Source organism: Marmota marmota, unplaced genomic scaffold (genome assembly GCF_001458135.2).
Source record: "Marmota marmota marmota unplaced genomic scaffold, marMar, whole genome shotgun sequence".
NCBI lineage: Eukaryota > Metazoa > Chordata > Mammalia > Rodentia > Sciuridae > Marmota > Marmota marmota.
In genome coordinates, this window is record NW_025999853.1 from 16,646,141 (window position 1) to 16,659,104 (window position 12,964).

Genomic DNA, 12,964 nt, shown 5'->3' on the forward strand with positions numbered 1-12,964 from the left:
CTCACACTCCACCATGACCACCTTGACTGGAGCCCAGTCTTCTGGAGAACAGGGCAACAGCGTGCTCTCTGGTTTCCTGTTTCAGTGTTCTTAAAACGTTGGCTAGGGTGATCCTTTGAAGATGGGTAGAAGACACCATGCCTCTGCCCCAAACCACCCGCACCTTCCATCCCCCCTGAGTAGAATCCAAGATCAGAACTGTCCACACCACTCTGCACCCTCGGCTCCCCCAGCTCTCAGCCCCCAGCCCCCACTGCTCTCCCTTTTGCCCCCTGCACTCTGGCCACCCTGGCCTCCTTCATATTCCTTGCAAATACTTGAAAAGTTCTGTTAAAGGATACACTTAGGTTGACATTTTAACAAGTGCATGTCAACCACTCATGGAGGAAGCAGCTCCAGGCTGCCAGAAGCTGCAGCCCCACCGAGTCAGGAAGAGGGGAACCCATGAGGAGTTCATGGTAGCAGAGAGAGAGGACACCTGGTTGGTTAAGGTGGAAAGGCTCTGTTTTGCGGTTAGTTGGCAGTTCCGGATTGGTAAAGACTCTAGGTAAAAGATAGTTGGTGGTTTCTGATGGTCAAGTTTAAGTTCGGCTTTACTTTTTTCCTGTGTTGGGTTTTGGTCTTACGCAGGAAACCCGGGTGCTGGGGTCCACGCAGCCTAATGGCATCCCAATTAGTTATTTTAACAGCCTCCACCTCAGGACTTTCACCTTATACTGCTGCCTCTGCTAGGGCCTCAGTGTGGCTCCTGCTTCTCCTCCTTCAGATTTTTCCTTCTGACCCTTCTTTGAGGTCTCCTTTGACTTCAGGCTGTGTCACTCCTTCGGCTGTCCCTCCCTGCCCTTTATGACATTATGTTTCTCTATGGCAGGGAACTCCATGGGGCTGAAATTCTGGACAGTTGCATTGACTGCTAGATCCCCGCCACCTGTTCAAGCCCAACACATTCTGTAAGTTACAGGAAAAGTGTCCTTGGTTGGCCTACCTGAAAATTGTTCCCTCATTCTCGGGGTCTCTAGGAAGGTAAGAACAGCTTTGTTTCCTTTCCTCTTATTTATCTGTGGTCATGCAGGCCATTTGTTTTTCTTTACCCAGATTAAATAAGGAGCTAGCATAAGTGTCAATGCAGTCCCCTGCATACAGGCAGGAGAGTCGTGAGAGGGAGACTCTCATCACTGGAAGAAACCAGAGATCAATTCAGGGCTCAATTCAGAGGCTGAGCTTGCTCTTTTAACAACTTATTCTCTAAGGAATTCAGGGTCCCACAAAAAGGGCCATAACTTCTTCTGAGGGCAGAGCCCTCAAGGCAAGGACCTCCCACGGGGTTCACCTCTTAAACATTGCAGCAGGTTGGTCAGCACCCCAAGAGGACCAAGCTCCCAGCACACAGCCCTCAGGGGGAAAAACACAACTAAGCCATTAAAAGTTCAAAAAGACATGCCTTTTAATAAAGTTAAACTTTTTTTGATCCTTGGACTCCCTGAGAGCTTGGATGATTAAGGGAGAAAGTTTAAGGTGATGGATATGTTAATTACCATGAGTTGGTCACTACTTACTGTGATAAATCAAAACATCACATTGTAAAATATCACAGTGTAATTCATGAATATTTTGGGTCAATCAACAAATTTAAAAGAACTGTAATCCCCTTTTGTGTTTCAAAAAACAAACTAAACAATAAAGCAAAACAAAAAACACAACTAACTACCACAATGGATGACCCAGCCCTCAAATATTCTAAGACCCATCTCCATCCTTCCTCTCGGAGATAAAGAATCCTTTGTTAATATGCCTCCATAAAAGCCAAGTCTCCTTCCTTTTCTTTAAGACATTCCTCAATAACAAATGTTCTTGAACTGCAACAGCTTGAATAAAATCATATCCAGATTGACTAGTGTGTTTTGTCTTTTGTACTTTTATAAAGAGGCGACTTGTCTTGGGAGGGTTTATTTATAGCCTCAAAGATAAAGTGTCCACTGGAAAATCAGCAGCTGAATATTGAGTGACAAAAGGATTCTTGACAATAGACAACGGGTAAGCAAAGGGTCCACTCCCTCAGCAGAGAGCCAGCACAGAGCTCAGCTTCAGAGTAGGAATAATTACTACTTCCAGAGGCTGTCAAAAACTTGACTCAAGCAGATGGCTGGACAAAAAGACCTTGCTGGAAGTAACTTCCCAGCATATAAATGCAGCTCTATATCATTTCCCCATGAAATCAACTTTCCTCCATGGGTTAGGCACAAAAGACTCATTCCTTCCCCATGTAGGGACGCTGGTTCTAAAGAGGTGAAGTGGACTCAGAAGTCCCTGGAAACTAGACATTGTCATACATGGCATGTTTACAAGCTCCTACCTTTCCAAGAGGTGGGGCCAGGAGGACCACCAGCCCACCCTCCCATAGGGGAAAAGGTCTGTGATCAGCTGCATGAAGACCAGGATTTAGAAAAAGGGCTCCACCTTTGTTCTAAATGCAGGGTCAGGTCTTCATACTGATTCACATCCTTATATAGTTTGACAGAAATATTTGACTCCATTCCATTGGTCACAAAGCCTCCAAATACTATTTAAAACCCAAACAAGACTACTCAGGTCGAGGTTTTGATGAAATTTGGTGTCAGAGGCCCATTGCTAATTTTTAGATTTGGGGTTCGGGGGAATGAACGAATTGCATTACTGGGAATCCCTTCAAAATTACATGCCAAATGTTTTGTGTGTGCACACACATACGTTTTTCTAAAGAAAGTTTCCATAGTTTTCTAATATTCTTAAAGGGAGGTATTCAAGTCCTCTGATGAAAAAGAACCACTGTCTAATACAGATATTCTGGGCCTTCAAAGAAACCTCCTCTAGACAGATCCCCTCATACTTGGCCAAGGCATGTATCAGGAGCAGAAAGTTCACTGCCATCTGTGATTGGGCTTCATTAGTAAGCATATGTAGGCATTCAGCCTGGACCCAGGATCAGCAGTGAGCTAAGTCATGCCAAGACCTTTGCTATTGGCAAAGGCCTCACAAAATCAATTTGTTTTCTAGAAGCTGACAAGGGGAGGGTTACATGTCATCAAGAGAAAGACTAGTAATTATTTGTTAAAACCAACTCGTTTTATATTTTCCATAACAATTCCCCATCAAGAATGCAACTTGATACTCTAAAACAACACTGGCTAGAGATAAAATGTGAAAACGCAGTGGAAACATGTGAATATTACCCAGATGTTGGGTCTGCTTTTTTTTTTTTTTCTTTTTCTTTTTAAGTATTAAACCTGGATGTCATGGCTGTGCTTGGAATTAACAATAGCTACCAGAATTATTGCCATATGTTCTGCACAAGTTTTAACAAAGCAAAGACAAAGCTAAATTGGCTCACTGAACCGTAACCTCATAAGAATTTAATTTTCCTATAAGAACAGTAAATGCCAACAAGATAGACGTCCCTGTTCTCCTGAGCTGTTTGTAGTTCTAAGAAGTAAATAGAAAATTATTTTACTAAAAACATTCCCTGCAACATCTAGTTTGAGTTTGTTGGAGTCTTAGAGGAAGAAAGTCTAAGGATGACATAAAGAAAAATCCAAAAATATTCCTAATGTCTAAAACCTGAAGTCTGATCCTGATTGCACTGTGGTGAAACAAACCACATGCTTCTTCATATCACTGCTGTCTTGAGGTGCTGAAGAGGACAACATTTGTCACTAGGTTTTGTTTAAAAAAAATTGCTTTGAGACAGCCTTTTGGAGGTATATTCATTTTGCAGAGCTGTGGCAAGGGATGTCATTTGTCAAACTGGATGTATAATAAATTAAATGGAATTCTAGTGTCCATTAATCTCCCCTAAGGGGACCGTTTGAGTCAGCTTTGTATCGCTGTGATCAAAAGGCAAGAGTGACTTAGAGGAGCAAAAGTTTATTTTGGCTCACAGTTTCAGAGGTTCAGCCCATGGTCGGCTAACTCCATACCTCTGGGCCCAAGGTGAGGCAAGACATCATGGCAGAAGGGCACAGTGCAGGGTCACAGCTCAGGTCATGGTGACCAGGAAATAAAGAGAGTTCCGATAACCAGGTACAAAATATCAATCCCAAAGTCACACCCCCATGATCCACTTCATCCAGCCACACCCTACCTGCCTACAGTTACCACCCAATTAATCAGTATCAGAGGATTAATCCACGGATGAAGTTATAACACTCGTAATCTAATAATTTCACCTCTGAAAATTCTTGCACTGTCTCACATGAGCTTTTGAGGGACATTTCATATCTACAACATCACAGGGACTAATACACTAACTTGGGCAGAACTTACAAAAGCTCACTAGAAGTGTCACCTCCTGTGTGGCCAACATAACTGCTCCCTCTTCTGTGTTGGCCAAACAGTGTCATAGTTGCTGGCTCTTGTTTCCCCAGCAGGCTGAGACCCTGTGGGGCAGGGACTATGTCTTATTTATCTTTGGATCTCCAGTAACTTGGGCAGTGTTTTGTAATCAGCAAGAATTTGTGCCATGGCTGTCGGGATTCATTAAATGAGTGCCAAGTGTTGGATCAGACTCCCACCCAGATTCTGAATATGTGGTACCAGTTCATAGGTCTTTAGAGTCCTGATAATGCACTGAAGGACTATGCACTTTCCATTGCTGTTCCGTAGACCCTAGCAAAAGGTGGCTTTACCCTCAAACTCCTCAGAGTCCTGGGAGGGTGAAGAATATTAGGAAAAAAAAAATCCCAAGAACTAAAAATAATCCAGCTCAATGATCTAGTGAAACATTTTCTGTGCCAGACACTGAGCCAATCCCCAGCACCTTTTAGCTCATGGGATTCTCACTGCAAACATATGTGAGCACTATTATGACACATTTTACATGTGAGGAAATTTGCACAAAAAGGTGCAAAGTTGCCTGAGTGGTGGAGCCTTATAATTTCCCAGGCCTCCCACCACCTGAGAAGCAAGGCAAAGGAATCAGTTCTCCTCTGTTCCCACGGTTCCACTCTGTTCCTTCTCTGTTCTGCTTACTCAGGTATGGCCTTGATCCCATCATGCTGGATTCATGTCTGACTCACTGGTCAAACCATGAGCCCCATGGTTTGACAGGGATTTTTTTATTGGTCATCTTTTCACCTCCCCACTTAGCGGACAGACTGGATTATAGTAGCCTCTCTGAACAACTAAATGAAAGGAGCCTCCATCCCAAACTACCACTTGGAGTGGGGGGATTCCCAGAGAAAGGGGTGAAGGCAGATTCCTCCTGCTGCCTCAGGAGAGCGTGGGGCTGGATGTGCACACATGCCCCAACAGCAACTTTCACAGCGGGCCACTAAAGCCTAGTGGGGGCTAAATGGTTTTAAAAACCAGATTGCTTATATTTTCCTGGACAAAAAAAAACAAAAAAACAAAAAAAAAAAAACGTTGACTTGAAAAAGTTTTAAAAAGTCAAAAGTAGTTTTTAAAAATGTGCAACTTTAAACCCAGAAATTTTCCTAGTAGGAGTTTATCCCAAGAATCATCCTGGCTCTATTTCTAGAGACAGATCGTAAGCAAAAACAGGAAGGAGGTGGGTAGAGGACAGTGGTCTGTCACTGGAGAGATGGTGACATGCTGGGAAGGGCTTGCCCAGTGATATCAGGAGGGGGAACCAGAGCAGCCAAACTTTGTTTTTCAATAGGGCCAGAAATCTCAGTTTTAAAATATGGGCTGTGGTAGATTGCATAAAGAGGACTCCAATTATTCCCCTCCTCTCTCCATGCCTTTGAGTAGAGCTCTCCTACATTGACCCTCAGCTGCCCATGTGACTGCCTGTGGCCAACAGGATACTAGCAAAAGGAATGCCAACAGAGGCTTAAAGAGAGTTTGGCCAGTGGAGGCCAAACCAGGGCTTGCTTCTTGCTGCCTGTGTGACCTTTGCTGCCACCACCAAATGAGGAAGTCTGGGCAAGCCTGATGGGTAAGAGCACGTGACCTAGACACCTCTGTGGCCCCAGGCAGATGCCTGCCCCTTGCCAGACACACAAGTGGGGCCACTCTGGGTCATCCAGCCTCAGCCGATCACAGATTCACAAACCAGCCCAGCAGAGGTCAGCTGAATTGGCCTCCACCAACAGCCCAGGCTGCTCACAGAACCCTGAGTTAAGTGTGAGCTAAGTGATAAACCCACCTACACTCACTCATCCATAAATGTGGCTCTGAGTGGTGAGAACAAAAGCTAAAGCAACTCTCTATTATGAAATCCAGAGGGAAAAGAGCAAAATAGTAAGTCCAAGATTCAAAATGACAAGCAGTTTATTGAAGATGCCATAGAAGTGCAGTCTATCACTGGGTTTAGGGATGTGGACAAAAGTATGAGAGGTTTACAAGATAATGAATTATTGGCTGGGTGACAATGTGTTAAGCCAGCACATTTGTTGTTTGAAGCCAATACATGTTGGGGTTGTTTGCTATAATATGATCTAATTGGTAACAAAATTAAAACATGTTTGGAGTTAAACAAAACAGGGATCCGGTTCATTGTACCCTCGATGAATGTTGACATTTTGCAATGGAGACTTCCCTTGCATCATTGTTTGTTTATTGCAGGGCTGGGTATTGAACCAGGGCCTCACATGTACTAGGCAAATGCTCTAGCACTGAGCCAATCCCCAGCCCTTTTTATACTTTTATAATTTTGAGACAGAGGGGTCACTATGTTACACAGACTTGCCTTAAACTTGGATCCTCCTGTCTCAGCCTCCCCTGTAGCTGTAATTACAAGTGTGCATCACTAAGCCTGCCTACATCATTGTATATAATAATGAAAAAGCAAAGAAAAACTAAAGATCCGCTCAATTGGGAAGGGTATAATAAGGAGTGGCATATTTATGTATAGGAGAGGCGTGCTGCTGCTATGGTGTAGGATTGTAGCAAACAGGTCTACCAACCCTTTAGAAGTGTGCCATCAATTTTGTTGTTAAGGCTGCCATAGTGGGGACAAACTGAGCTACATCCCTAGCTCTTTTTACAGCTTTCTTACTTGAGGGCATCAGAGTACAAAATATGGGCAGTAAAGAGCTACACTCGGACAGGGACATGGTGCTAAAGGGGGACCAAGCAAAAAAGTGGAGTGGTGGATGTTTTGATGGTGATTGCCATTGGTGAAGTGGCTTCTAATCTCTTCAAAGGTTGCTAAAACTATGAGACTTGAACATGTGTTCCAAACACAAAGGATGTGGGAAACCACTGGTGTGGGAACAGAGTGGTACTGAAGGAAACATGTACAATACAGCAGCATGTACAATAAACCCCCCATTCCTGTTATAAAAAGAATGTGCAGGCAGAGAAACTTGCTGGACGACAGAGCAAAGCTGAATCTAACAGGTTACCTTTGGAAGATGGGGATATGGATAGTTCTTATTCCCCACCCCCCATAATTCATTGTTCCTTTTTTACAAACAGATGCAATGAATGTGGACTTTACTTGTGTTGATAATTCAATAAAAGTTACAGATTTGAAAGCATTAGAAGGCACTCATGTTTGCATGCACACACTTGCACATACTTACCCCCCTGCAACACCCCAATCTAAGGTGGAGGAAGACTGTTGACATTTTGTTGTTTCTTTAATCTCTGCAAATGCTCTGCTGCCCCACTACACTTATCGATAATTTTCTTAGGGATAGACAGACTCTGGAATTGTAGAATATTCTTCCACGCAAAAACACATGGAATTCTTGCAGGCAGCTCACCTCCTTAATTCTCTTGGGAGGCCGGCAGACGCTATGTAGAATCACTGATCTTCACAGCCAGAGGTAAAAATGAGGCAGGGATTCAGCTGCTCTGTTCTCCCACTTTGCAGAACTTCAGCAGGAACATGAGCAGGCCCAGGGAGTTGAGGCTGCCATTTGGAGGGGGAGACACCCTGCTTGTTAAAGGCAACAAGCCAGAGCTCTAATGGCCCCCTTGACCCTGTCAGCGCTTCACAGCCTTATTCTTCACTAATTGTCTCTCACTACTGGCAGAGCACAGAAGTGTCTTTGTGCATGACAGATTCCTTACAAATGGTGGGTGCAAGATACAGCTAATCATCAGACCCACTTCTAAGATGCCAGATAGCCAGACACAGCAGAGCCCACCTACATTCACTCATCCATAAATGTGACTGAGTGGTGAGAACAAAAGCTAAAGCAACTCTCTATTATGAAATCCAGGGGGAAGAGAGCCAAATAATGAGTCCAAGATTCAAAATGACAAGCAATTTATTGAAGATGCCATAGAAGTACAGCCTATCACTGGGTATAGGGATGTGGACAAAAGTATGAGAGGCTTACAAGATAATGAATTATTGGCTGAGTGATAAGATGGAAAATTAGAGCTGATAAGGCTAGTAGATGATCCTCTGGGACCACATTCATTGAATGAATGAGCTGTGGAATAACTGATCTTTCTAGTAAAGGGGATATGGATACCAGATGACTGACAGGATGTCAACACACCATGGTCACCTTTTTGAGTACCTGCTTCTTGTTCAACTCTACCACTTTATATACTTGTCTTCATAATGTAAGGAGATAAAAAGTATACATTTTTTTCCCTGTTGGAAAAAAAAGCATTAAATAGATGGCCCAATTATTGATGAACACAGATCACGGATAGGGAATTTTCGCTTGTGCTTTTCTCATTTGGATCCATTGTAGAGTTAATAAAATCACATATTTTAAAGGTTGGTAATTAAATGCATTGGCATAGTTCTCCCTCTGAGTCTCATCTTCAGGCACTCTTCACTTTGTGAACTACATGTTCCACCATGGCAGCAAATGAACAGACACCATTTTCCAAGAGCTGACTACTCTAGGCTCTAGATGAGCCTAGACTTTGTTACTTTAATCATCAGGGAGATCTTGGAGGTGAGTACAGTCATTTCCCCATTCTACAAATGAGGAAACCGAGGCTTAGGGAGGGCAAGTAACTTGCTGAAGGCAATGCAGCTAGTAGGTGGGAGCAGGACTCTTCCTGTCCCTTTTGAGCAAGCAAGAGGGAAAGGAAGAGAAGCCACATGGAGCATTCTAGCTCACTCACGCCAGCAGTCAATCTCTCTGTAGGAGGAGGCCAACCACTATTGTATATCTGCTCACAGAATTGTTGAGAGGACCAGATGAGATCACATATCAGAAAAAGCCTTGAAAAGAGGAAAGCATTTCATAAACAACACGTTGCGATAAGTGAGATGAGACGACTCCATCGCTCTCCTCAGGAACACACTTCAGTCATGACCGCCTTAATGGAAAGACCACAGTCTCCCTTTTGCCCTAATTTAATGTTTTAAATAAACAGCACAAGATTTTCTTAAGCAATCTTTTAAAGATGAAGGGCTCGGGTGTGCATGCTGGCACTTGAACTGGTCTTTGCAGGGAGCTTTGGTGTCTCATGTTTAATATGGACATCCTGCCTGAGCTGTTTATGTTGACTGGGGAAAGTAAGCATTTCATTATTACTATCAATTCTCTTCCAAAGAAACGATACTGTAATTATATACCCTTAATCTCTGCAATATAAGAATGAGGAAAAAACACCACACTTTCTCATGAAAGGAGCACAGTATATGTATAGTAATTCACTGTTTATTATCATCATCATTATGAATAGCAAAGTCCACAGTTCAGTTTCCAGGCAACATGAGGGTGGAGTTTTATATGTGGGACACCTGCATGTGATGTGATAACATGGTGGTTGTTTTTTTTTTTTTTTTTTTTTGACCACTATGATTTACTGGTCTATTAAAACACAACCGCACAGTTAAAAACTACAATTAAAACACAATCTTTAAGCAATTAAAAACAATCAATTGTTGAACCAATGTTGGAGATCTGCTGAGTAATTTGGCTTTTTAGGTAAAGTCAAGTAGAAACTGTTTTCTCTCTCCATCTAAGGATCAGTGAAAAGAAAAAACAAAAATCCACCTGCTCTGAGCGAGTCAGGATTCAGCACGAGTGACTTGGGCCCCTCCCCAGTGCTGACGGGATGGCGTCACTCCAGCATGTGCTGGAGCACCGAGGGGTCCACCTCCATGGCCTCCAGGCCCTTGTGCAAGCTCAGGAAGGTGGCCTGCTTCCCGAAGCGCTGCCGCCAGCGGACGAAGGCCTCCACCACCTGTGACTGCACGTTGTGGGGGTGGTTGGCCTTACAGCGGTAGATATCCGTCTGGGACAGTCCCAGTGACAGCACCACAGGCTCCCACTCGGGGCCCAGCCTCTGGGCCAGCTGGTTGATCTGCCTGTCTGACGGGGAGCTGTTGAGGATGTGTGAGGGGAGCCCAGGCGTCCGATCACCTGAGGAGAAAAAGACACACAGGTGAAACACACGACAGACACTTCAGGAGGCAGAGACAGAAAGGTGGGCAGCCAAGACAACGGCTCATGGTGGGGCTCCTAGCCTTGGTGTGTCAGGGCTTAAGAAATACCGTCTAGCATCTTGAGAGTGTTCACCATGGCAAGTTTGAAAACAATAATCTGGTCTATTTCCTTTCTTTTATATATAAAACATACATGGAGGATGACCTTGTACATGCTGCTAGCAGCAAGCTGTTTTCACTTCCATCTCTTTTGTCAGAGGCCAAGCCAGGAGTTCTGGAGGGAACTTAGAAATGTCTGTCCAGGCCCCAGTTTCCCTGGCACTGGCCTGTGGGCCAGCAGTGGGGCTTGGTCCTGGGCTGTGAATGCTCCTCCCTGCAGGAAGGGCTCACATGGGTGCAGGTGGGGGTAAGGCCTAAAGCCAACAGCCCTCTCTCCCGATGGCTCAAACATGAACAGGTGCAGCTGGCGAAGCAGGAGCCAAGAGGCCTGCTGAGACAAAATAAACTGTCGAGTCTGCAAGGGAAGGGAGGATAGTGGGGCCCGTGGTAGCAGCAGAGGCCACTAGAGTGTAGTTACCCGTCCTGGCTACCCTTCTGTTTCTCTTCTGGGCTCAGGGGCAAGGAGAAAACTTGACCTTGCACTTCCTAAATTAGCTTCCTATCTGCTAACACATGTGACAGTGAGTTATAAGTGTCTGACACCAACAAGCAGTGCCCTCTGTTACTCCAAAGGGGATCCTGTCCTAGTGTGGCCAGAGGCTCTCCAAAGGAAGGAGGTTAAGGCAAAGCCCTGAACAAGAGGAAGGGGAGGTGGGCGAAAGGGGAGAGCCATGCCTCCCATCAGAGGAAAGTATGTGGAGAGCACACAGGGAGCAGGGGAGCGCGTGGCACCAGGTATAGTGTCAGAGGGAACAAATGTGATGCTGATGGCCCTGGCTCAAGCCAGGTTCAGATACTTGCACGGGGCACAGGGTGCTGCACTTGCTACCCACCGGCATCGTGGGGATTCGGGTCAATCCACCTCACGCTCCCCAGACTACTGTTTTGATTTATGACTCAATAAGAAGGCAAAAGGCATCCTGTAAGAAGAGCTGCTATTCCCACCGCCCTGCCTTTGGCCTCTAGGCTGCTAGTTGCCAATACCTCAGGGATTAGTTGCAAAAATATTGCCAAGAACTTTTTCTGGTGTTTGTCAACACCATGATTTAATTAAAAAAATATTAACACACACTAATTATACATATTGATGGGTTCAGTTGATATTTCCAGACCTGTATACAGAGTGCACTGATCAAACCCAACCACCCTTTTCCCTTCTCCCTTCCCACCCTCTTCCTATTCTCTAGTGATCACAATCCTACTTTGGGGTTGATTGTTATCTTCCACATATGGGAGAGAACATGCAGTGCTTTCTTTTCATGTCTGGCTTCTTTCACTTAACACCCTCCAGTCCTATCTATTGTGCTACAAATGACAGATTGTCATTCTTATTTATGGCTGAATAATACTTGGTTATGTATATACACATCACATTTTTTTCACTCATTCATCTGTTGGTATGCAGTAGGCTGACTCCTTTATCTCAGCTACTATCAACAATGCAATGAGAAACTGACTAAGAGGCAATTACAATCATGATGATAATATTAAGCAATGTTTCATATGAACAGTATAATTTTTTGGCGTTTGTAAAAATGTGGGAGGTTTTATAAAAATGAGTGCATTTAAAAATTCAAGGAAAGCAAAATTACAATGAGGAAAGCAAATCAACCAATATCTCATCATTGTATTTAGGTGCTGAACATCATTCTGAATATCTCTTTATGCACATATGCTATTAGAAGGACAGATATATTATCATTCTAAATGAGATCATTGATATCTAAGAGTTTTTCCCTAATAAGAGCTATTTGATTTTTGTTTAAATTTAACAGAAGAAAAAAAGCAGACATAAAACTGAATATTTTCTGACTAGCAATGAACTACTTAAAAATACACATGCACAATTTAATGGAGATAAATTATGAAAATTTTAAGAGTTTAACCAAATGTTTTCTTTCCACGCTTTATAATAAACACTTTATATTCCCTCTCATTCTTCCTCACACCTCTTGTCTTTTGTTGCTTGTATCATTTTTTTTGTAAGGTACTACCATTTTTATGTCTCTGTGACAATAAGCTACAGCTCCTTGTTCCCAAGTTGTTTAAGACTGCAATGGTTTGAAAGCTCACCACTGTTTCTGTTGTTGTTACTGCTTTTCAATCATGGCTTTCCTGCTCCTGGGTCTGTTTTTCTGATTTGTGTCAACTGGTCACTTTCCTCACAGATAGTTTTATTCAAGAAATGTTCATGGTTGCAATATTCCCTGAGATTTTTTAGTTTAAGATTGTCTACTTATTGCCTTCATTGGAATAATAACTCATATTTAGAAAAGCAACTTTAAAGTTACTTTTAATATTTTATTTTTAAATTATAAATATAATTTTATATTATTTAAATAATTTTATTCCCCCTTACAAGTTTGTAGACCTTGTTCCTACTTTATGGTAGGGAATGCCAGTATGGAGAGTTCTGGTACCCCTAATATTTTGTGTAACTTGCTTTCTCTTTGTGGGGTACAAAACACTGAAGCCTTATATCAGGGCATATCTTTG

General features: G+C 43.3%; 1 protein-coding gene across 4 annotated transcripts in view; it reads right to left on the reverse strand.

The window, feature by feature from the left end:
• Positions 1–9,713: 9,713 nt before the first annotated feature.
• The window catches only part of Cradd (CASP2 and RIPK1 domain containing adaptor with death domain), a 177,230-nt gene continuing 173,979 nt past the window's right edge, over positions 9,714–12,964 (reverse strand). For all 4 annotated transcript variants that reach the window (XM_015482935.2, XM_048803944.1, XM_048803953.1 and 1 more), the window contains exon 3: positions 9,714–10,286. In XM_015482935.2, coding sequence (XP_015338421.2) covers positions 9,985–10,286 — 302 coding nt within the window. In that variant the 3' untranslated portion in view covers positions 9,714–9,984. The remainder of the gene's footprint in view (positions 10,287–12,964) is intronic.